At 52.5% G+C, this 27047-nt stretch overlaps 1 protein-coding gene across 4 annotated transcripts; it reads right to left on the bottom strand.

Annotated features, from left to right (window-relative positions):
• Positions 1-1180: 1180 nt before the first annotated feature.
• Positions 1181-26438, bottom strand: LOC141189807 (secreted frizzled-related protein 2-like). 4 transcript variants are annotated; one of them, XM_073661174.1, is made up of 4 exons: positions 26265-26438; positions 16678-17207; positions 11673-11750; positions 1181-1883 (listed from the first exon to the last, which is right to left on the bottom strand). In XM_073661174.1, exons 2-4 carry the CDS (start codon positions 17168-17170, stop codon positions 1579-1581), a joined length of 876 nt encoding a protein of 291 aa, XP_073517275.1. In that variant the 5' UTR covers positions 17171-17207; positions 26265-26438; the 3' UTR covers positions 1181-1578. The 4 variants fall into 4 exon arrangements, with proteins under 4 accessions (XP_073517275.1, XP_073517274.1, XP_073517273.1 ...); XM_073661173.1 differs by lacking the exon at positions 26265-26438 and adding an exon at positions 21103-21182; XM_073661172.1 differs by lacking the exon at positions 26265-26438 and adding an exon at positions 20129-20351.
• Positions 26439-27047: the final 609 nt, after the last annotated feature.

Genomic DNA, 27047 nt, shown 5'->3' with positions numbered 1-27047 from the left:
GACGCGTCTCCTCTGACGCCTCCTGTATATAGGGGCCGGACGCGTCTCCTCTGACGCCACCTGTACATAGGGGCCGGACGAGTCTCCTCTGACGCCTCCTGTATATAGGGGCCGGACGAGTCTCCTCTGACGCCTCCTGTATATAGGGGCCGGACGCGTCTCCTCTGACGCCTCCTGTATATAGGGGCCGGACGAGTCTCCTCTGACTCCTCCTGTATATAGGGGCCGGACGTGTCTCCTCTGACGCCTCCTGTATATAGGGGCCGGACGAGTCTCCTCTGACTCCTCCTGTATATAGGGGCCGGACGCGTCTCCTCTGACGCCTCCTGTATATAGGGGCCGGACGCGTCTCCTCTGACGCCTGCTGTATATAGGGGCCGGACGAGTCTCCTCTGACGCCTCCTGTATACAGGGGCCGGACGCGTCTCCTCTGACGCCTCCTGTATATAGGGGCCGGACGCGTCTCCTCTGACGCCTCCTGTACATAGGGGCCGGACGCGTCTCCTCTGACGCCTGCTGTATATAGGGGCCGGACGCGTCTCCTCTGATGCCTCCTGTATACAGGGGCCGGACGCGTCTCCTCTGACACCTCCTGTACATAGGGGCCGGATGCGTCTCCTCTGACGCCTCCTGTACATAGGGGCCCGACGCGTCTCCTCTGACGCTTCCTGTACATAGGGGCTGCGTGACACGGGCCGCAGCCGCATCTCTCCATGGCCCTTGTCATAGAAATCAGTAGAAAGAGACTCTTGAAACTCTTTAACATGCTTTAAGATGGAGAAACCCTTTAAGGAAAAGTCCTTTTTCATTTGCAGTGTCCCCCAATACTGCGCTGCTCACAGGACGTTCTGTACCGTGACCTCCAGCAATCAGCTGTAGTCTTTGGATGAACCCAGCAGTAAGTGTTCTGTTACATTGTTGCGCCCCCGCAGGAAAAATGGAGTATTACAACTGGAGGTCTATGTACATACAGTGTCGAGTCCTCCAGCGAGTATGATTCCCTTATGGGTATTTATATATGGGTTCTCTAAACTATACCGTTAAGAGTCAGGTCATGAGGCTCCTCCTATAATGGGAGAAGTGTCTCTTAAAGGGACAGGCACATGTAAATATTGTAAATCTTCACATCCCCCTCCTGCTTATTTCCATTATTACATAAAAATATAAAATAATAAGACGGTTAAATGAGCCTCTTTTTTTTCTTAAATAATTCAAATCCTGAACAGATAAGTTTCCGCAGGAGGCGCGGTACACAGGCTCCTCCCACAGTGATCATCTGATCAGGGCAGGAAACATGGGCGGCAAGGAGTAAAAATACTGATCGTGGCCACTGGAGGCAGCGGCGCTCAGAGAACGAAAAAAAAAATATATATATATATTTTTGTTCTGTTTTTCTGCCTCCAGAACTATAAACAGGCCCCTCCCATAATGGCCACGCCCACTGTGACATCCTATAGGGAGGAGCTATGATGATGAGTAGGCGGGGACATTATAATGATCAGGGTCATGGTCCAGGCCCTGGTGAGGATGATGAGAGTGGCTTTAGAGCATGATGGGTGTCCCCCTCCTGCGCTGGGTCTAACACTGGAGCTTCCGCACCGTCCTGGAGAATTTCTTCATTTCCTTTTCGCTCTTCTGCCATTTCCTGACCCAGGAGATAACGAGCCGGTCGTCCGCCCGATGCCCCATGACCAGCACCGTGGCCCCCGGCTCCTGCAGCTCCGGGCACACGCAGTTATCACCGTCCGTCAGCCACAGGACCGTCCTCCTCAGCTCCTCCTCCGTCCAGCCCCTGGCCTTATACACCGTCCGGCTCCTCGCCTCCGGGACCACCAGAACGTCCCCCTCCACCGAGGACACCGAGCGCAGAGTCACCTTCATAGCTGAGGACGAGAGCAACAACCAGGAGATGATGGGGAAGTAGTGCTGAGCGGCCCTCAGGCTGTATCACACAGGAGAGGATTAGATACACGGCTCAGCAGACAGTATCACACAGGAGAGGATTAGATACACGGCTCAGCAGACAGTATCACACAGGAGAGGATTAGATACACGGCTCAGCAGACAGTATCACACAGGATAGGATTAGATACACGGCTCAGCAGACAGTATCACACAGGAGAGGATTAGATACACGGCTCAGCAGACAGTATCACACAGGAGAGGATTAGATACACGGCTCAGCAGACAGTATCACACAGGAGAGGATTAGATACACGGCTCAGCATACAGTATCACACAGGAGAGGATTAGATACACGGCTCAGCAGACAGTATCACACAGGAGAGGATTAGATACACGGCTCAGCAGACAGTATCACACAGGAGAGGATTAGATACACGGCTCAGCAGACAGTATCACACAGGAGAGGATTAGATACACAGCTCAGCAGACAGTATCACACAGGAGAGGATTAGATACACGGCTCAGCAGTCAGTATCACACAGGAGAGGATTAGATACACGGCTCAGCAGTCAGTATCACACAGGAGAGGATTAGATACACGGCTCAGCAGACAGTATCACACAGGAGAGGATTAGATACACGGCTCAGCAGTCAGTATCACACAGGAGAGGATTAGATACACGGCTCAGCAGACAGTATCACACAGGAGAGGATTAGATACACGGCTCAGCAGTCAGTATCACACAGGAGAGGATTAGATACACGGCTCAGCAGTCAGTATCACACAGGATAGGATTAGGTACACGGCTCAGCAGACAGTATCACACAGGAGAGGATTAGGTACACAGCTCAGCAGACAGTATCACACAGGAGAGGATTAGATACACGGCTCAGCAGACAGTATCACACAGGATAGGATTAGATACACGGCTCAGCAGACAGTATCACATAGGAGAGGATTAGATACACATCTCTGCAGACAGTATCACAGAGGATTAGATACACAGCTCAGCAGACAGTATCACACAGGAGAGGATTAGATACACAGCTCAGCAGACAGTATCACACAGGAGAGGATTAGATACACGGCTCAGCAGACAGTATCACACAGGAGAGGATTAGATACACGGCTCAGCAGACAGTATCACACAGCATAGGATTAGATACACGGCTCAGCAGACAGTATCACACAGGAGAGGATTAGATACACGGCTCAGCAGACAGTATCACACAGCATAGGATTAGATACACGGCTCAGCAGACAGTATCACACAGGAGAGGATTAGATACACGGCTCAGCAGACAGTATCACACAGGAGAGGATTAGATACACGGCTCAGCAGACAGTATCACACAGGAGAGGATTAGATACACGGCTCAGCAGACAGTATCACACAGGATAGGATTAGATACACGGCTCAGCAGACAGTATCACACAGGAGAGGATTAGATACACATCTCTGCAGACAGTATCACAGAGGATTAGATACACAGCTCAGCAGACAGTATCACACAGGAGAGGATTAGATACACAGCTCAGCAGACAGTATCACACAGGAGAGGATTAGATACACGGCTCACCAGACAGTATCACACAGCATAGGATTAGATACACGGCTCAGCAGACAGTATCACACAGGAGAGGATTAGATACACGGCTCAGCAGACAGTATCACACAGGATATGATTATATACACGGCTCAGCAGACAGTATCACACAGGAGAGGATTAGATACACGGCTCAGCAGACAGTATCACACAGGAGAGGATTAGATACACGGCTCAGCAGACAGTATCACACAGGATAGGATTAGATACACGGCTCAGCACACAGTATCACACAGGATAGGATTAGATACACAGCTCAGCAGACAGTATCACACAGGAGAGGATTAGATACACGGCTCAGCAGACAGTATCACACAGCATAGGATTAGATACACGGCTCAGCAGACAGTATCACACAGGAGAGGATTAGATACACGGCTCAGCAGACAGTATCACACAGGAGAGGATTAGATACACGGCTCAGCAGACAGTATCACACAGGAGAGGATTAGATACACGGCTCAGCAGACAGTATCACACAGGAGAGGATTAGATACACGGCTCAGCAGACAGTATCACACAGGAGAGGATTAGATACACGGCTCAGCAGACAGTATCACACAGGAGAGGATTAGAAACACGGCTCATTAGACAGTATCACACAGGAGAGGATTAGATACACGGCTCAGCAGACAGTATCACACAGGAGAGGATTAGATACACGGCTCAGCAGACAGTATCACACAGGAGAGGATTAGATACACGGCTCAGCAGACAGTATCACACAGGATAGGATTAGATACACGGCTCAGCAGACAGTATTACACAGGATAGGATTAGATACACTGCTCAGCAGACAGTATCACACAGGAGAGGATTAGATACACAGCTCAGCAGAAAGTATCACACAGGATAGGATTAGATACACGGCTCAGCAGACAGTATCACATAGGAGAGGATTAGATACACATCTCTGCAGACAGTATCACAGAGGATTAGATACACAGCTCAGCAGACTATCACACAGGAGAGGATTAGATACACGGCTCAGCAGACAGTATCACACAGGAGAGGATTAGATACACATCTCTGCAGACAGTATCACAGAGGATTAGATACACAGCTCAGCAGACTATCACACAGGAGAGGATTAGATACATGGCTCAGCAGACAGTATCACACAGGAGAGGATTAGCTACACGGCTCAGCAGACAGTATCACACAGGAGAGGATTAGATACACGGCTCAACAGACAGTATCACACAGGAGAGGATTAGATACACATCTCTGCAGACAGTATCACAGAGGATTAGATACACGGCTCAGCAGACAGTATCACACAGCATAGGATTAGATACACAGCTCAGCAGACAGTATCACACAGGATAGGATTAGATACACGGCTCAGCAGACAGTATCACACAGGAGAGGATTAGATACACGGCTCAGCAGACAGTATCACACAGGATAGGATTATATACACGGCTCATTAGACAGTATCACACAGGAGAGGATTAGATACACGGCTCAGCAGACAGTATCACACAGGAGAGGATTAGATACAGGGCTCAGCAGACAGTATCACACAGGAGAGGATTAGAAACACGGCTCATTAGACAGTATCACACAGGAGAGGATTAGATACACGGCTCATTAGACAGTATCACACAGGAGAGGATTAGAAACACGGCTCATTAGACAGTATCACACAGGAGAGGATTAGATACACGGCTCATTAGACAGTATCACACAGGATAGGATTAGATACACGGCTCAGCAGACAGTATCACACAGGAGAGGATTAGATACACGGCTCAGCAGACAGTATCACACAGGATAGGATTAGATACACGGCTCAGCAGACAGTATCACACAGGAGAGGATTAGATACATGGCTCAGCAGACAGTATCACACAGGATAGGATTATATACACGGCTCAGCAGACAGTATCACACAGGAGAGGATTAGATACACGGCTCAGCAGACAGTATCACACAGGAGAGGATTAGATACACGGCTCAGCAGACAGTATCACACAGGATAGGATTAGATACACGGCTCAGCAGACAGTATCACACAGGATAGGATTATATACACGGCTCAGCAGACAGTATCACACAGGAGAGGATTATATACACGGCTCAGCAGACTGTATCACACAGGAGAGGATTAGATACACGGCTCAGCAGACAGTATCACACAGGAGAGGATTATATACACGGCTCAGCAGACAGTATCACACAGGATAGGATTAGATACACGGCTCAGCAGACTGTATCACACAGGAGAGGATTAGATACATGGCTCAGCAGACAGTATCACACAGGATAGGATTATATACACGGCTCAGCAGACAGTATCACACAGGAGGGATTAGATACACGGCTCAGCAGACAGTATCACACAGGATAGGATTATATACACGGCTCAGCAGACAGTATCACACAGGATAGGATTATATACACGGCTCAGCAGACAGTATCACACAGGATAGGATTAGATACACGGCTCAGCAGACAGTATCACACAGGAGAGGATTAGATACATGGCTCAGCAGACAGTATCACACAGGATAGGATTATATACACGGCTCAGCAGACAGTATCACACAGGAGAGGATTAGATACACGGCTCAGCAGACAGTATCACACAGGAGAGGATTAGATACACGGCTCAGCAGACAGTATCACACAGGATAGGATTAGATACACGGCTCAGCAGACAGTATCACACAGGATAGGATTAGATACACGGCTCAGCAGACAGTATCACACAGGAGAGGATTATATACACGGCTCAGCAGACTGTATCACACAGGAGAGGATTAGATACACGGCTCAGCAGACAGTATCACACAGGAGAGGATTATATACACGGCTCAGCAGACAGTATCACACAGGATAGGATTAGATACACGGCTCAGCAGACTGTATCACACAGGAGAGGATTAGATACATGGCTCAGCAGACAGTATCACACAGGATAGGATTATATACACGGCTCAGCAGACAGTATCACACAGGAGGGATTAGATACACGGCTCAGCAGACAGTATCACACAGGATAGGATTAGATACACAGCTCAGCAGACAGTATCACACGGGATAGGATTAGATACACGGCTCAGCAGACAGTATCACACAGGATAGGATTAGATACACGGCTCAGCAGACAGTATCACACAGGAGAGGATTAGATACACGGCTCAGCAGACAGTATCACACAGGAGAGGATTATATACACGGCTCAGCAGACAGTATCACACAGGATAGGATTAGATACACAGCTCAGCAGAAAGTATCACACAGGAGAGGATTAGATACACGGCTCATTAGACAGTATCACACAGGATAGGATTAGATACACGGCTCAGCAGAAAGTATCACACAGGATAGGATTATATACACGGCTCAGCAGACAGTATCACACAGGAGAGGATTAGATACACGGCTCAGCAGACAGTATCACACAGGAGAGGATTAGATACACGGCTCAGCAGACAGTATCACACAGGATAGGATTAGATACACGGCTCAGCAGACAGTATCACACAGGATAGGATTAGATACACGGCTCAGCAGACAGTATCACACAGGATAGGATTAGATACACGGCTCAGCAGACAGTATCACACAGGAGAGGATTAGATACACGGCTCAGCAGACAGTATCACACAGGAGAGGATTAGATACACGGCTCAGCAGACAGTGTCACACAGGAGAGGATTAGATACACGGCTCAGCAGACTGTATCACACAGGAGAGGATTAGATACACGGCTCAGCAGACAGTATCACACAGGAGAGGATTATATACACGGCTCAGCAGACAGTATCACACAGGATAGGATTAGATACACGGCTCAGCAGACTGTATCACACAGGAGAGGATTAGATACACGGCTCAGCAGACAGTATCACACAGGAGAGGATTAGATACACGGCTCAGCAGACAGTATCACACAGGATAGGATTAGATACACGGCTCAGCAGACAGTATCACACAGGATAGGATTATATACACGGCTCAGCAGACAGTATCACACAGGAGAGGATTAGATACACGGCTCAGCAGACAGTATCACACAGGAGAGGATTAGATACACGGCTCAGCAGACAGTATCACACAGGATAGGATTAGATACACGGCTCAGCAGACAGTATCACACAGGATAGGATTAGATACACGGCTCAGCAGACAGTATCACACAGGAGAGGATTATATACACGGCTCAGCAGACAGTATCACACAGGAGAGGATTATATACACGGCTCAGCAGACTGTATCACACAGGAGAGGATTAGATACACGGCTCAGCAGACAGTATCACACAGGAGAGGATTATATACACGGCTCAGCAGACAGTATCACACAGGATAGGATTAGATACACGGCTCAGCAGACTGTATCACACAGGAGAGGATTAGATACATGGCTCAGCAGACAGTATCACACAGGATAGGATTATATACACGGCTCAGCAGACAGTATCACACAGGAGGGATTAGATACACGGCTCAGCAGACAGTATCACACAGGATAGGATTAGATACACGGCTCAGCAGACAGTATCACACAGGAGAGGATTAGATACACGGCTCAGCAGACAGTATCACACAGGAGAGGATTATATACACGGCTCAGCAGACAGTATCACACAGGATAGGATTAGATACACAGCTCAGCAGACAGTATCACACGGGATAGGATTAGATACACGGCTCAGCAGACAGTATCACACAGGATAGGATTAGATACACGGCTCAGCAGACAGTATCACACAGGAGAGGATTAGATACACGGCTCAGCAGACAGTATCACACAGGAGAGGATTATATACACGGCTCAGCAGACAGTATCACACAGGATAGGATTAGATACACGGCTCAGCAGAAAGTATCACACAGGAGAGGATTAGATACACGGCTCATTAGACAGTATCACACAGGATAGGATTAGATACACAGCTCAGCAGAAAGTATCACACAGGATAGGATTATATACACGGCTCAGCAGACAGTATCACACAGGAGAGGATTAGATACACGGCTCAGCAGACAGTATCACACAGGAGAGGATTAGATACACGGCTCAGCAGACAGTATCACACAGGATAGGATTAGATACACGGCTCAGCAGACAGTATCACACAGGATAGGATTAGATACACGGCTCAGCAGACAGTATCACACAGGATAGGATTAGATACACGGCTCAGCAGACAGTATCACACAGGAGAGGATTAGATACACGGCTCAGCAGACAGTATCACACAGGAGAGGATTAGATACACGGCTCAGCAGACAGTGTCACACAGGAGAGGATTAGATACACGGCTCAGCAGACAGTATCACACAGGAGAGGATTAGATACACGGCTCAGCAGACTGTATCACACAGGAGAGGATTAGATACACGGCTCAGCAGACAGTATCACACAGGAGAGGATTATATACACGGCTCAGCAGACAGTATCACACAGGATAGGATTAGATACACGGCTCAGCAGACAGTATCACACAGGAGGGATTAGATACACGGCTCAGCAGACAGTATCACACAGGATAGGATTAGATACACGGCTCAGCAGACAGTATCACACAGGAGAGGATTAGATACACGGCTCAGCAGACAGTATCACACAGGAGAGGATTATATACACGGCTCAGCAGACAGTATCACACAGGATAGGATTAGATACACAGCTCAGCAGACAGTATCACACGGGATAGGATTAGATACACGGCTCAGCAGACAGTATCACACAGGATAGGATTAGATACACGGCTCAGCAGACAGTATCACACAGGAGAGGATTAGATACACGGCTCAGCAGACAGTATCACACAGGAGAGGATTATATACACGGCTCAGCAGACAGTATCACACAGGAGAGGATTAGATACACGGCTCATTAGACAGTATCACACAGGATAGGATTAGATACACAGCTCAGCAGAAAGTATCACACAGGAGAGGATTAGATACACGGCTCAGTAGACAGTATCACACAGGATAGGATTAGATACACAGCTCAGCAGACAGTATCACACAGGATAGGATTAGATACACGGCTCAGCAGACAGTATCACACAGAATAGGATTAGATACACAGCTCAGCAGACAGTATCACACGGGATAGGATTAGATACACGGCTCAGCAGACAGTATCACACAGGAGAGGATTAGATACACAGCTCAGCAGACGGTATCACACAGGATAGGATTAGATACACGGCTCAGCACAGTATCACACAGGATAGGATTAGATACACGGCTCAGCAGACAGTATCACATAGGATAGGATTAGATACACGGCTCAGCAGACAGTATCACACAGGATAGGATTAGATACACAGCTCAGCAGACAGTATCACACAGGGTAGGATTAGATACACGGCTCAGCAGACAGTATCACACAGGATAGGATTAGATACACGGCTCAGCAGACAGTATCACACAGGATAGGATTAGATACACGGCTCAGCAGACAGTATCACACAGGATAGGATTAGATACACGGCTCAGCAGACAGTATCACACAGGATAGGATTAGATACACGGCTCAGCAGACAGTATCACACAGGATAGGATTAGATACACGGCTCAGCAGACAGTATCACACAGGAGGGATTAGATACACGGCTCAGCAGACAGTATCACACAGGATAGGATTAGATACACGGCTCAGCAGACAGTATCACACAGGAGAGGATTAGATACACGGCTCAGCAGACAGTATCACACAGGAGAGGATTATATACACGGCTCAGCAGACAGTATCACACAGGATAGGATTAGATACACAGCTCAGCAGACAGTATCACACGGGATAGGATTAGATACACGGCTCAGCAGACAGTATCACACAGGATAGGATTAGATACACGGCTCAGCAGACAGTATCACACAGGAGAGGATTAGATACACGGCTCAGCAGACAGTATCACACAGGAGAGGATTATATACACGGCTCAGCAGACAGTATCACACAGGAGAGGATTAGATACACGGCTCATTAGACAGTATCACACAGGATAGGATTAGATACACAGCTCAGCAGAAAGTATCACACAGGAGAGGATTAGATACACGGCTCAGTAGACAGTATCACACAGGATAGGATTAGATACACAGCTCAGCAGACAGTATCACACGGGATAGGATTAGATACACGGCTCAGCAGACAGTATCACACAGGAGAGGATTAGATACACAGCTCAGCAGACGGTATCACACAGGATAGGATTAGATACACGGCTCAGCACAGTATCACACAGGATAGGATTAGATACACGGCTCAGCAGACAGTATCACATAGGATAGGATTAGATACACGGCTCAGCAGACAGTATCACACAGGATAGGATTAGATACACAGCTCAGCAGACAGTATCACACAGGGTAGGATTAGATACACGGCTCAGCAGACAGTATCACACAGGATAGGATTAGATACACGGCTCAGCAGACAGTATCACACAGGATAGGATTAGATACACGGCTCAGCAGACAGTATCACACAGGATAGGATTAGATACACGGCTCAGCAGACAGTATCACACAGGATAGGATTAGATACACGGCTCAGCAGACAGTATCACACAGGGTAGGATTAGATACACGGCTCAGCAGACAGTATCACACAGGGTAGGATTAGATACACGGCTCAGCAGACAGTATCACACAGGATAGGATTAGATACACGGCTCAGCAGACAGTATCACACAGGAGAGGATTAGATACACGGCTCAGCAGACAGTATCACACAGGATAGGATTAGATACACGGCTCAGCAGACAGTATCACACAGGATAGGATTAGATACACGGCTCAGCAGACAGTATCACACAGGATAGGATTAGATACACGGCTCAGCAGACAGTATCACACAGGAGAAGATTAGATACTGTTCATGCATCACACCAATAAGCTGTCAGGTGATTGGCCGCTGCCCCCACTCGCTCCTCCAAGTCACCTCTCAGCCATTCAACAGAGTAGAGAGAAGTCACATGACTCCGCTCTGTACAGCAGGGGGCAGTCTGGGGTCCGCTCTCGCCCCTCCTGGGCTCCTGTCTGATCATCTATGGGTCGGTCTATTGGGTCTAATCGTATCCCATCTACAGGTTTTGTCTGGAGTCCGGAGCGGCCGGGGCAGAGGTTTCCTTTATTATCATTGTCTGGATTCACAGATCCGCAGATTTATTTGTAACAACTTACCAAAGTCCCGAGAGCAGAAATCCTGCAGGAACTCCTTCTCCGTGTCAGCGGGGCTGTGACAAGCGGAGCACGGGGCTTCTGAAACCAGACGGGAGGGGATCAGGAAAATGATGGACAGGTGCCGGCCGAGCCACGCTCACATCCCCCCAGCCACCGACCAACCGTGCCACGCTCACATCCCCCCAGCCACCGACCAACCGTGCCACGCTCACATCCCCCCAGCCACCGACCAACCGTGCCACGCTCACATCCCCCCAGCCACCGACCAACCGTGCCACGCTCACATCCCCCAGCCACCGACCAACCGTGCCACGCTCACATCCCCCCAGCCACCGACCAACCGTGCCACGCTCACATCCCCCCAGCCACCGACCAACCGTGCCACGCTCACATCCCCCCAGCCACCGACCAACCGTGCCACGCTCACATCCCCCCAGCCACCGACCAACCGTGCCACGCTCACATCCCCCCAGCCACCGACCAACCGTGCCACGCTCACATCCCCCCAGCCACCGACCAACCGTGCCACGCTCACATCCCCCCAGCCACCGACCAACCGTGCCACGCTCACATCCCCCCAGCCACCGACCAACCGTGCCACGCTCACATCCCCCCAGCCACCGACCAACCGTGCCACGCTCACATCCCCCCAGCCACCGACCAACCGTGCCACGCTCACATCCCCCCAGCCACCGACCAACCGTGCCACGCTCACATCCCCCCAGCCACCGACCAACCGTGCCACGCTCACATCCCCCCAGCCGACCAACCGTGCCACGCTCACATCCCCCCAGCCGACCAACCGTGCCACGCTCGCATCCCCCCAGCCACCGACCAACCGTGCCACGCTCGCATCCCCCCAGCCACCGACCAACCGTGCCACGCTCGCATCCCCCCAGCCACCGACCAACCGTGCTACGCTCGCATCCCCCCAGCCACCGACCAACCGTGCCACGCTCACATCCCCCCAGCCACCGACCAACCGTGCCACGCTCACACCCTCCCAGCCACCGACCAACCGTGCCAAGCTGACACCCTCCCAGCCACCGACCAACCGTGCCAAGCTCACATCCCCCCAGCCACCGACCAACCATGCCACGCTCACACCCTCCCAGCCACCGACCAACCGTGCCACGCTCACATCCTCCAGCCACCTACCGGCCGAGCCACGCTCACATCCCCCCAGCCACCGACCAACCGTGTCACGCTTACATCCCCTCAGCCACCGACCAACCGTGCCACGCTCACACCCTCCCAGCCACCGACCAACCGTGCCACGCTCACATCCCCCCAGCCACCGACCAACCGTGCCAAGCTCACATCCCCCCAGCCACCGACCAACCGTGCCACGCTCACACCCTCCCAGCCACCGACCAACCGTGCCACGCTCACATCCTCCAGCCACCTACCGGCCGAGCCACGCTCACATCCCCCCAGCCACCTACCGGCCGTGCCACGCTCACATCCCCCCAGCCACCGACCAACCGTGCCACGCTCACATCCCCCCAGCCACCGACCAACCGTGCCACGCTCACATCCCCCCAGCCACCGACCAACCGTGCCACGCTCACATCCCCCCAGCCACCGACCAACCGTTACACGCTCACATCCCCCCAGCCACCGACCAACCGTGCCACGCTCACATCCTCCAGCCACCTACCGGCCGAGCCACGCTCACATCCTCCAGCCACCTACCGGCCGAGCCACGCTCACATCCCCCCAGCCACCTACCGGCCGTGCCACGCTCACATCCCCCCAGCCACCGACCAACCGTGCCACGCTCACATCCCCCCAGCCACCGACCAACCGTGCCACGCTCACATCCCCCCAGCCACCGACCAACCGTGCCACGCTCACATCCCCCCAGCCACCGACCAACCGTTACACGCTCACATCCCCCCAGCCACCGACCAACCGTGCCACGCTCACATCCCCCCAGCCACCTGCCGTGCCACGCTCACATCCCCCAGCCACGTGCCGTGCCACGCTCACATCCCCCCAGCCACCTGCCGTGCCACGCTCACATCCCCAGCCACCGACCAACCATGCCACGCTCACATCCTCCCAGTCACCTACTGACCGTGCCATGCTCACGTCCTCCAGCCACCTACCGGCCGTGCCACGCTCACATCCTCCCAGCCACGCCACGCTCACATCCTCCAGCCACCTACCAGCCATGCCACACTCACATCTCCCCCAGCCACCTACCGGTTGAGCCACGCTCACATCCTCCAGCCACCCGCCGGCCGTGCCACGCTCACATCTTCCAGCCACCTGCCAGCTGAGCCACGCTCACATCCCCCCAGCCACCGACCAACCCTACCACGCTCACATCCCCCCAGCCACCTGCCGTGCCACGCTCACATCCCCCCAGCCACAGACCAACCGTGCCACGCTCACATCCTACCAGCCACGCCACGCTCACATCCTCCAGCCACCTATTAGCCATGCCACACTCACATCTCCCTCAGCCACCTACCGGCCAAGCCATGCTCACATCCTCCAGCCACTTACTGGCCGTGCCACGCTCACATCCTCCAGCCACCTGCCGGCCGAGCCACGCTCACATCCTCCAGCCACCTACCGGCCGTGCAACGTTCACGTCCTCCAGCCACCTGTCAGCCGTGCCACGCTCACATCCTCCAGCCACCTTCTGGCTGTGACACGTTAACATCCGCCTACCAGCCGTGCCATGCTCACATCCTCCCAGCCACCTACAGGCCGTGCCACACTCACATCCCCCTACCAGCCGCGCCACGCTCATATCCTCCCAGCCACCTACTGACCGTGCCACGCTCACATCCCCCAGCCACCTACTGGCTGTGACACGTTAACATCCACCTACCAACCATGCCACACTCACATCTCCTCCAGCCACCTGTCGGCCGTGCCACACTCACATCTCCCCCAGCCACTTACCGGCCGTGCCACAATCACACTCTCCAGCCAACTACCGGCCGTGCCACGCTCACATCCTCCAGCCACCTACCGGCCGTGGCACGCTCACATCCCCCAGCCACCTGCCGGCCAAGCCACGCTTACATCCTCCAGCCACCTACCGGCCGAGCCACGCTCACATCCTCCAGCCACCTACCAGCCATGCCACACTCACATCTCCCCCAGCCACCTACCGGCCGAGCCACGCTCACATCCTCCAGCCACCTGTCAGCCGTGCCACGCTCACATCCTCCAGCCACCTACCAGCCGTGCCACGCTCACATCCTCCAGCCACCTACCGGCCGTGCCACGCTCATATTCTCCCAGCCACCTACTGACCGTGCCCACTCACATCCCCCAGCCACCTACCGGCTGAGCCACGCTCACATCCTCCAGCCACCTGTCAGCCGTGCCACGCTCACATCCTCCAGCCACCTACCGGCCGTGCCACGCTCACATCCACCTACCAGCCGTGCCACGCTCATATCCTCCCAGCCACCTACTGACCGTGCCCGCTCACATCCCCCAGCCACCTACCGGCTGAGCCACGCTCACATCCCCCAGCCACCTGCCGAGCCACGCTCACATCCCCCGGCCACCTGCCGGCCGAGCCACGCTCACATCCCCCAGCCACCTACCGGCCGAGCCACGCTCACATCCTCCCAGCCACCTACTGACCGTGCCACGTTCACATCCACCTACCAGCCTTGCCACGCTCACATCCTCCCAACCACTTACCGGCTGTGCCACGCTGACATCCACCCAGCCACCTACCAGCCGTGCCACGCTCACATCCACCCAGCCACCTACCAGTCGTGCCACGCTCACATCCACCTACCAGCCGTGCCACGCTCACATCCACCCAGCCACCTACCAGTCGTGCCACGCTCACATCCTCCCAGCCGTGCCATACTCACATCCACCCAGCCACCTACCAGCCGTGCCACACTCACATCCACCCAGCCACCTACCGGCCATGCCACGCTCACATCCACCTACCAGCCGTGCCATGCTCACATCCTCCCAGCCACCTACCGGCCGTGCCACGCTCACATCCTCCCAGCCACCTGCCGGCCGTGCCACGCTCACATCCTCCCAGCCACCTACCGGCCGTGCCACACTCACATCCACCCAGCCACCTACCAGCCATGCCACACTCACATCCACCCAGCCACCTGCCGGCCGAGCCACGCTCACATCCCCCAGCCACCTACCAGCCGTGCCACGCTCACATCCTCCCAGCCACCTACCAGCCGTGCCACGCTCACATCCTCCCAGCCACCTACCGGACATGCCACGCTCACATCCCCCAGCCACCTACCGGCCGTGCCACGCTCACATCCCCCAGCCACCTGCCGGCCGTGCCACGCTCACATCCTCCCAGCTACCTGCCGTGCCACACTCACATCCTCCCAGCCACCTACCGGCCGTGCCACGCTTACATCCACCCAGCCACCTACCAGTCGTGCCACGCTCACATCCTCCCAGCCGCCTACCGGCCGTGCCACGCTTACATCCACCCAGACACCTACCGGCCGTGCCACGCTCACATCCACCTACCAGCCATGGCACGCTCACATCCACCTACCAGCCGTGCCACGCTCACATCCACCTACCGGCCTTGCCACGTTCACATCCCCCCAGCCGCCTACCGGCCGTGCCACGCTCACATCCCCCCAGCCGCCTACCGACCGTGCCACGCTCATATCCTCCCAGCCACCTACCAGTCGTTCCACGCTCACATCCACCTACCAGCCGTGCCACGCTCACATCCTCCCAGCCACCTACCGGCCGTGCCACGCTCACATCCACCTACCAGCCGTGCCACGCTCACATCCTCCCAGCCACCTACCGGCCGTGCTACGCTCACATCCCCCCAGCCACCTACCGGCCGTGCCACGCTCACATCCTCCCAGCCACCTACTGACCGGGCCACACTCATATCCTCCCAGCCACCTACTGACCGTGCCACAGTCATAGCCTCCCAGCCACCTACCCGCCGAGCCACGCTCACATCCTCCCAGCCACCTACTGACCAGGCCACACTCACATCCACATGGCCACTTACCTTCCTTTAACACTGGCATCTTGTCCTCCATGCCAGCAGGGGGCACACACAGCTCGTTCCCTTCTGGAAACTGGGAGCAGTTAAACATCTCCGGCCACGGAAACCCGAAAGCAGCCATCACGGGTGTGCAGCCGTCTCGGACCTCCTCACATAGGGATCGACAGGGATGAATGGCTTCCTCCAGGTCACTGAGGCACACCGGGGCAAACAGCGAGCACAGGAACTTCTTGGTGTCTGAATGGCACTGTTTGGTGAGAAGAGGGACCCAGGAGCCTGCCTGCTGCAGAACCTCTTTCATGGTGTCATGTCCTAGCAGGTTGGGCAGACGCATCTCGCTGTAGCCCACCCCATGGCACAGCATCATACTGCTCGGGACCGGCTTGCAGCTACTTTTACGGGTGCTCAACTGGGTGAGAATAAAAGGAAATCCTGAGGCTGGGTGCAGCAGGGCGATTACCCCCATTAGGAGCTCAGCGGGCAGAAGGACCCTCATGATCAAGTCAAAGATATTCTATAGTTCACAGGAAAACCTAGGAGATAAAGAAACACAACTATTTAAATCCCACAAGCATTAGAGCACATAGTGTTCATCCTGAGCCTCCATGTTCAAGAATAGAATGTCACTACAGCAGTGCAGACTGACACAGCGATGGCTGCAGTCAGCGATGATTATATATGTAGAAACAGCCACCATTTGTTGGAGGACGCCCTCATCTCCTACCATGGCAGCTCCTTATTAAACCACCACTATCCAAGTAATTCTGGTGGCTGATCAGCAGCGCAGACCAGAGTGTGAACCCAGGAGCACAGAACACAATCCTGCAGCTTCAGAGCTGAGATCCAACAGCAGCTCCTACATGGTCAGTGTAGGTCCAGGCCCTGTACAGCCATGAGCTCCCTGAATTATAGGAGCTCGGCTAAGAGGAAGTTCTGGCCACAAGATTGCTGACAGTTTCTAATATTTCTGCATAAATACTTATCTCCTCAACGACGGCAGAAAATGGGGAAATATCTCATATTAGGTGTCACCGATGGGTACACCAGACCCCGAATGCTGGCACGTCACATAGGGTTGTCTCTACATGCATTCATTGTTTGAAGAAGCACTGGCGGACGTCCCGATGACCCCCATCCCACAGACCCTGGAGGTTCGGTTACTGGGCATTTCAGAAGAATCCATGCACCCCCACAAAACCGTATAATTCTGCGGGAAACATTTATTGCAATTTTTCTCCGGTGGATGGGGGACAAACAACCCACTCTCCCCAACGGAAAAACCTGTAACTGCAGTGATACTCTATGAGAGTATAGTGGTCAAGAATAGGGGCTGCCCCCAGAAATTCTCCAAGGTTTGGGGCGTCTGGTACATTTCTCACCTCGCTACTCTCCCAACATCCTCAGATCCTGTCTAACCTCAAGTCTCCATGGTACGATGCGAGTATTGTCTGATGACGATGGGTGTCCGCAGTCCGCCCATTGTCAATGTTATAGAGTCCCAGGCAGAAGTGCACAGGTCCCACCGTCCCCCCTCCTCCAGATTGCTTTGTCCTTGTCTGGCTATAGGTTCCCATCTCCTCCTCTTCCTCCAGGTTCCTCTGTCCCCCTCCGCTTCCTCTGGGTTCCTCCTATCTTCCAGGTTCCGATGTCCTCCTCCAGGTTCCTCCGTCCCCGTCCCCTATCTACGGGTTCCCCTGTGGACCCCTCCTCTTCCTCTGGGTTCCCCTGTGGACCCCTCCTCTTCCTCCGGGTTCCCCTGTCCCCCTGCCTCTTCCTCCAGGTTCCTCTGTCCCCCTGCCTCTTCCTCCGGGGGTTCCCCTGTCCCCCTGCCTCTTCCTCCGGGTTCCTCTGTCCCCCTGCCTCTTCCTCCAGGTTCCGCTGTCCCCCTGCCTCTTCCTCCAGGTTCCTCTGTCTCCCCGCCTCTTCCTCCAGGTTCCTCTGTCCCCCTGCCTCTTCCTCCAGGTTCCTCTGTCCCCCTGCCTCTTCCTCCAGGTTCCTCTGTCCCCCTGCCTCTTCCTCCGGGTTCCTCTGTCCCCCTGCCTCTTCCTCAGGGTTCCTCTGTCCCCCTGCCTCTTCCTCCAGATACTTCTGTTTCCCTCCTCCTCCCGTCTTCCAGGTTCCGATGTCCTCCTCCAGGTTCTTTTATCCTCATCCTCTTTCTGGTCCCTCTGTACTCCTCTTCCAGGTCCTTCTGTCCACCTCCTCCTTCAGGTCCCTCTTGTCCTACTCCTCTGTCTTTCTCCAAGTTCCTCTGTCCTCTTCCAGATTTTTCAATCCTCCTTCAGACCTCTCTGTCCCCCTCCTCCTACCAGACCCCAGGTTCCTCTATCCACCTCCTCCTCCAGGTGTCTTCATCCTTTTCCAAATTCCTCAGTCTTCCTTCAGACCCCTCCTCCTACTCCGGACCCCAGTTTCCTCTATCCACTTTCTCCTCAAGGTTCCTCTGTCCTCCTCCAGACATCTCCATCCTCCTTCTCATGACCCCAGGTTCTCCTGTCCTCTTACTCCAGACCCCCCTGTCCCTCTCCTCTTTCAAACACCTCCATCCCCCTCCTCCAGACCTCTCTGTTCTGCTCCTACTCTAGACCCTAGGTTCTTGTGTCCTCCAGATTCTGACAGACCCCTCTGTTCTCCTCCTGGTTCCTCAGCCATGTTTCTCTGTTCTCCAGGTTCTTCCATCCTCCTCCATCCTCCTCTTACTCCAAAACCTAGGTTCTTCTGTCCTCATCCTTATACAGGTTCCTCTGTTCTTCTCCATCATCCTACAGACTCCTATGTCCTCCTCCAAACCGCTATATACTCCTTCAGACCCCAGGTTACTCTGTCCTCTTCTAGGTTCCTTAGTCCACCTCCAAATTCCTCAGCCATGTGTCTCTGTTCTCCAGACTCCTCAATCCTCCTCCAGACCCCTCTCTCCTCTCCCTCCTCCAGGTTCCTCGGTGCTCCTCCAGAACCTAGGTTCTTCTGTCCTCATCCTCCTCCACGTTCCTCCGTTCTTCTCCATCCTCACACTGTCACACCGCGCCAGGACCTCTCACAGCTGAGGGTCTGTCACATTGCTCCAGGACAGCTCACAGCTGGGGGTCTGTCACACTGCGCCAGGACAGCTCACACCTGAGGGTCTATTACACTGCTCTGTCTGCACAAAGCTCTGTTTTGTGCTGAGAGTTTGCTACAATGTATCAGTTCGGGATGGTCTAGACTGGATCACATGAAGCTGTGGGGTCCGGTCCCTGCAGGATTTCACCACTGGATGGAAACAACCTCCCCACTCACTGACGACAGAAAGTGGCAGAACTTTTTATCTGTTCGATGTCTGTACCGTCCAGCAACACTGTCTCTCCTGCAAAACTACAACCCTCAGCGAGCCCGGTCCTCAGAACATGATGGGAGTTGTAGTTGTGCAACAGCTGGAAATCCCCGCTATAAACCGCCCCTCAGAGCGGGGTCTTACCTGCAGGCGACCCCCGATGTCCAGCAGATCCCGGGCAGGAGATGAGCACAGGCTGCGGGAGCACTGCACAGAGCGATCACTGCACAGACGGGGCACTGCACAGAGCGATCACTGCACAGACGGGGCACTGCACAGAGCGATCACTGCACAGAGCGATCACTGCACAGACCACACACTGCTCAGAGCGATCACTGCACAGACCACACACTGCACAGAGCGATCACTGCACAGACCACACTGCACAGACCACACTGCACAGAGCGATCACTGCACAGACCGGGCACTGCACAGACCACACACTGCTCAGAGCGATCACTGCACAGACCACACTGCACAGAGCGATCACTGCACACACCGGGCACTGCACAGAGCGATCACTGCACAGACCACACTGCACAGACCACACACTGCTCAGAGCGATCACTGCACAGACCGGGCACTGCACAGAGCGATCACTGCACAGACCACACACTGCACAGAGCGATCACTGCACAGACCACACACTGCACAGACCGATCACTGCACAGAGCACGAACACTACACGCCCGGACACGGTGGGTCCTGCCCGCCCCTGCTGTGACGCTCCCCCGGGTGGGACATGTCGGCTCCTGCCCCTCCAGCTGTGCTGCTGCTGCTGCTGTCTGGCCGCGGTTTTGCCTGCAGGCGGCGCACACAATAAATCCTCGCATCAGTGTCATAAAGAGTAGCCGGCGGACCCAGGAGAGGACTCCTGTGTGATCTCACTGCCGATCCGTCCCCCGGAGAGCTGGGTGCACGAGGACATGGATTCTGGCACTATAATCCCCATCAGGCTGCCTCTCCTGGAGCTCCAGTAACCTCACCACCATCTCTCCATGTGCTGACCTGCTGCTACACATCAATCTGAACAAGCAGAGCTGCAGTATAAAGCATGAAGAGCTGGAGCAGCAACCAGAAGAGGAGACCAATCAGACACACAATGTCTTCCTACTAACCAGGACCATTCGGTGTCTTTTGGGGGCCTCCTCGCTGTCCAGGGGGAGGGATAGTCTTATTTGAGACCTCCCTGGTGTCTGGTGGGTTAGCAGGAAGAAGCTGGTTTATGTAGGACCTCCCTTGTATAGGTCAGTTAGTCTCTTTCTGCTGTCCTTCACTTTTCCAAGACTATCCTACAGTTCGCTGCCTCAGCACTGTCCTGCGGGTCCCTCTCTGCCTCACCGCTGTCCGGCGGGTCCCCGGCTGCCTCACCACTGTCCGGTGGGTCCCTCTCTGCCCCAGCGCTGTCCGACAGGTCCCCGGCTGCCTCACTGCTGTTCGGCGGGTCCCCGGCTGCCTCATCGCCGTCCGGCAGGTCCCTCTCTGCCTCACCGCCGTCCGGCAGGTCCCCGGCTGCCTCATCGCTGTCCGGCAGGTCCCCAGCTGCCTCACCGCCATCCGGCGGGTCCCCGGCTGCCTCACCGCCATCCGGCGGGTCCCCGGCTGCCTCACCGCTATCCGGCGGGTCCCCGGCTGCCTCAGCGTTGTCTGGCAGATCCGTTTCTCTGCTGGCTGACAGGGCCCTCATTGCATCCCTGCTATCCGTCAACCCCTCCCCCCGGATGCAGGTTGACCGGTTATCGAGGACCTCTCTGTGGTCTGGTCGGTTCCTTGGAACTTCATCTGGTGGATTAGATGCTTAATGACCTCTTACGCCCCTGGTGTCCGGTGTTAACATCATCGTACATATTATGTTCTGCTACCAGAGCTAAGGAAAGAGAGGAGATCTGTCCCTACGATAGAACTCAGCTGAATCCCTACGATGTAACAGGGAACCTGATCCTGCGATCAGACCTGCTAAAGTCCTAAGCTAGTCTGTACGGAGACCTATAGATGTGGGGAAGGAATCCCTACAAGTACTAAGGACTGGGAGGAATATGGGACACCTCCTAACAGAAATAGTAGCAGACAGACGAACAAACAAAATATATAGAACATAGAGGTCCGTAGACCAAGCAAACTAACAGAGTTAGATACAGAGCACAGGCTAGCTAGAAAGTAGTTATACAATGAAGTCCAGCAAAGCCAGAAGGGCGGAGCAGGACTAAATAGGCCAAGAAGGTCATGTGACCAGCAAAGGAAAAAAAACCTAAGAGCAAGGTTCTAACAGTACCCCCCCTTCTAAGAGGATCCTCCGGATCCCCTAGGACCAGGCTTATCAGGAAATCTCCTGTGAAACGCTCTGATAAGTCTGGACGTGGAAACATCATCCGACCTCACCCAAGAGTTATCCTCGGGTCCGAAACCTTTCCAGGCCACAAGATACTGCAAACTACCTCTATACAGTCTAGAGTTAAGGATGCGAGAAATTTCATATTCCCCGTCCTCCACCACCGGAGGAACAGAGGCAGAGGCGTCACCATCCGATACAACAGCTTTTTTCAACAGAGAGACATGAAATACCGGATTAATTCTCCAGGAGGTAGGAACCTCCAACCTAACAGCAGATTGGTTGACAAACTGAAGCACCTTAAAGGGCCCTACAAACTTGGGACCCAATTTCTTAGAAGGAATCCTCAACCGCAGATTCCTAGAGGACAACCAAACCATGTCACCAACAGCGAACAAAACCTCCTGTCGTTTCCTATCAAAGTAGTCCTTAGATTTTCTGTTGGCCTCCTGAAGATTACCACGCACATCCGTCCAAACTCTCTCCAAATCACCGGAAAAATTCTCCTCCTCAGGCACGGCAGATCCCAACTTGGAGAACGACCCAAACGACGGATGTCTCCCAGAACAACAAAAAAAAAGGCGAACAACCAGCAGAAGAAGATGTATGATTGTTCAGAGCAAATTCAGCAAGTGGCAGAAACTCAGACCACCCCTCTTGATTGTCTGCCACAAAACAACGCAAGAACTGCTCAACATCCTGGTTTTTCCTTTCTGTCTGGCCATTAGATTCAGGATGATATCCGGACGAGAACGACAAATGAACTCCCAACCTGTCACAAAAGGCACGCCAAAAACGAGCCACGAACTGAGGACCCCTATCAGAAACAATGTCAGTAGGAACGCCATGAAGTCTGACAATTTCCTTGACAAAGGCCTTAGCGAGAGTTTTAGCGCAGGGCAGTTTGACGAAGGGAACCAAGTGACACATCTTGCTAAAACGGTCCACGACCACCCAGATGACAGTAAAACCCTCAGAGGGGGGAAGGTCAGTTATAAAGTCCATAGCCAAATGTGTCCAAGGAGCACTGGGAACCTCCAAAGGACAAAGCAACCCCGCAGCAGGAGTATGTGAGGACTTAGATCTAGCACATATAGTACATTGACGCACCCACTTAATGACTTCCTTCTGCCATCCAGGCCACCAAAAACTGCGACCCACCAGTCTCTTGGTCTCAGAGATTCCGGGATGACCTGCCAACCGAGATTCGTGACACTCAACAAACAAATCTCTCCTAAAGGTCCCAGGCACAAACAACCTCCCATGAGGAGTGTTAGATGGGGCATTCTCCTGTGCTTTAAGAATCTCATCTTCCAAAACGGAGTCCAAAGCAGCTATCACAACACCTTCTTGTAAAATGTTCTCCTCTTTCTCAGCACCGACTATGGGAGAAAAACTGCGAGACAAGGCATCCGCCTTAACATTCTTAGTACCAGGGATGTAAGTAACGGAGAAATTAAACCGCGAGAAAAACAGTGCCCACCTAGCCTGACGGGCATTCAGGCGCTTGGCAGCATCAAGATATATCAGATTTTTATGATCCGTAAGAACCTGAACGGGAAATTCCGCACCTTCCAAGAAGTGGCGCCAGTGTTCAAATGCGAGTTTAATAGCCAATAATTCCCGATTACCAATATCGTAATTCAGTTCAGTCTCCGAAAATTTTTTTGAAAAAAAGGCACAGGGATGTAATCCATCCCCGTTATCCTGAGACAATACTGCGCCAACCCCCACAGAGGAAGCATCAACCTCAACCAAAAACGGCCTAGTAACATCAGGCTGCATAAGGATGGGAGCAGAGGTGAACCTCTCCTTGAGATACACAAAAGCTTCAATGGCCTCAGTAGTCCACTGAACCGCATCAGCACCTTTCCTGGTGAGATCGGTCAGAGGTTTGACAATACTAGAAAAAATTTTTATGAATTTTCTGTAATAATTGGCGAAACCTAAAAAACCTCTGTATCGATTTCAAACCAATAGGCCTAGGCCATTCCTGCACAGCCTGAACCTTAACCGGATCCATCTCAAAACCTTTGCTGGAGATAATGTAGCCCAAAAAACTAATTCTCTGTACAGCGAACTCACATTTCTCCAGCTTAGCAAAAAGCGAATTGTCCATTAATAACTGTAATACCTCACGCACGCTCCGCCAATGAGACTCCAGATCCGGCGAATAAATCAAAATGTCATCCAAATACACAACCACATTTTTGCCGATCAAAGGTCTAAGGATGTCATTAATAAGATTCTGAAAAAATGCAGGAGCATTAGTGAGACCAAAAGGCATCAACAGATTCTCAAAATGACCCACAGGAGTGTTAAAAGCAGTCTTCCATTCATCACCCTCCTTCATGCGCAACAGATTGTATGCCCCCTTAAGGTCAATTTTAGAAAACCACTTGGCCCCCATTAACTGGTTAAACAGATCAGGAATCAATGGCAGTGGGTAAGGATTGCGTACCGTAATTTTGTTAATCTCACGAAAATCCAGACAAGGACGTAAACCGCCGTCCTTTTTTTTTTACAAAAAAAAATCCAACCGCCACAGGAGACTTAGAGGGCCTAATGTGACCGGCGGCCAAACTTGTCTGTATGTATTCCTCCAAAGCCTTCCTCTCAGGAATAGTAAGGTTAAATAAACGACTCTTAGGAAGAGTCGCTCCAGGGACAAATTCAATAGAACAATCATAGTCTCTATGGGGAGGCAAAACCTGCGATTCCTTCTCAGAAAAAACTCTCCAAAAATCCTGAATAGGAACAGGCAATTCTCCCCTATCCAAAGCTGCAATACGCCCGTTACAACACTTGTCATAACATTTATGGCTCCAGGATTTAATTTCACTGGTAGACCAATCCAGTACAGGATTGTGCAATTTTAACCAGGGCAATCCCAATATTACTGGAGAAGGCAAGTTATTCAACACTACCAAATCCAATTTCTCATGGTGAACACCATTAATAGTGAGAGGAAATTCACAGACCTTGAGAGTAATATTCTTCAAAGGGGAGCCATCCACAGAAACCACAGCAATGGGGGATGATAAAGGTTCAGGTTTTAAATTGAGTCTTTCCAAGAATCCCCCATCAATTACATTCAGAGTAGACCCACAATCAACAAACACCCGAAATTCCATTAATTTTTCCTGAGCAATCGTGGAAGCAGCTAAAAATACACCCTTGGAATTTAAACAGGCAATACGGGCGTGACTGACCATTTTTTTTTTCTTTCTTCATACGAAGCTCACAGCCTTTAATCAAACGACCAGATTTTCCGCAATAGAAACACAAGCCTTCAGAAAATCTACGGTCTTTTTCTTGAGAGCGAGGTGCCACCGATCCAATCTCCATCGGTTCACCACTGTTAGTACACACATTCTCATAACCAGAAACTGACATAGCAGAGGATTTGCTCTCATTAACCCTTGCACGCAGTCTCCTATCCACCCGTATAGCTAATTGCATAGCCTGTTGCAAATCTTCAGATGTAGGATAAGCAATTAGCAGGTCTTTAACCCTTTCACTGAGCCCAGCAAGAAATAGACTTTTCAGAGCAGAATCGTTCCACCCTATTTGAGTAGACCAACGACGGAAATGAGTACAATATTTTTCCACATTACCTGATCCCTGTTTCAAACGTCTCAACTCAGTCTCAGCTGATGCAACACGGTCAGGATCATCATATAATAGTCCCAAAGCAGAAAAAAAACTATCCACTGATCTGAAGCATGTATCACTAGGTTGCAAAGAAAAGGCCCACTCCTGAGGCTCTTTGCGCAAAAGTGACATTATGAACCCTACGCGCTGGGATTCATCCCCAGAGGACTTGGGTCTCAAACGAAAATACAATAAGCAAGCATTTTTAAATGAAAAAAATTCTCGATGTTCACCAAAAAATAAATCCGGCAAACATACCTTAGGCTCCAAGAAATGTGCTCCAGGACAGTTACTCACGTGCTGACGGAGCTCGGCCACCTCCAGAGAGAGTCCCTGCAGGCGATGAGCCAAATCCAGAACCGACACCATGATGGAACAGAAAAATCTTTCCTTAGAGAATTTGCAGGCTGGACTTACTGTTATGTTCTGCTACCAGAGCTAAGGAAAGAGAGGAGATCTGTCCCTACGATAGAACTCAGCTGAATCCCTACGATGTAACAGGGGACCTGATCCTGCGATCAGACCTGCTAAAGTCCTAAGCTAGTCTGTACGGAGACCTATAGATGTGGGGAAGGAATCCCTACAAGTACTAAGGACTGGGAGGAATATGGGACACCTCCTAACAGAAATAGTAGCAGACAGACAAACAAACAAAATATATAGAACATAGAGGTCCGTAGACCAAGCAAACTAACAGAGTAAGATACAGAGCAAAGGCTAGCTAGAAAGTAGTAATACAATGAAGTCCAGCAAAGCCAGAAGGGCGGAGCAGGCTTAAATAGGCCAACAAGGTCATGTGACCAGCAAAGGAAAAAAAAACCTAAGAGCAAGGTTCTAACAGTACATTTATGTTGCACGAGTTAAAAGCAGCTGGCCAAGAAGGACATAAACTTCAAAAAGCAAACAGAAAAAAGTCCACCGTACTCCCGGACAGCAGGTGACAATACTAATGCACTACAGGACGCAGCAGCCCTCTGATAACAGCGGGGGCAGCACAAGTGCAAAATACTGGTGACACACCGACCATCCGTGGGAGGGGGTGGCTGATCTAATACTACGGGTGTCAATAACGGGCTGTGA

Source organism: Phyllobates terribilis, unplaced genomic scaffold (genome assembly GCF_046119375.1).
Source record: "Phyllobates terribilis strain yellow unplaced genomic scaffold, ASM4611937v1 Scaffold_2__4_contigs__length_985480577, whole genome shotgun sequence".
NCBI classification, from domain to species: domain Eukaryota; kingdom Metazoa; phylum Chordata; class Amphibia; order Anura; family Dendrobatidae; genus Phyllobates; species Phyllobates terribilis.
The sequence above is the reverse complement of the archived record's forward strand: the minus strand, read 5'-3'. Positions and strand labels throughout refer to the sequence as shown.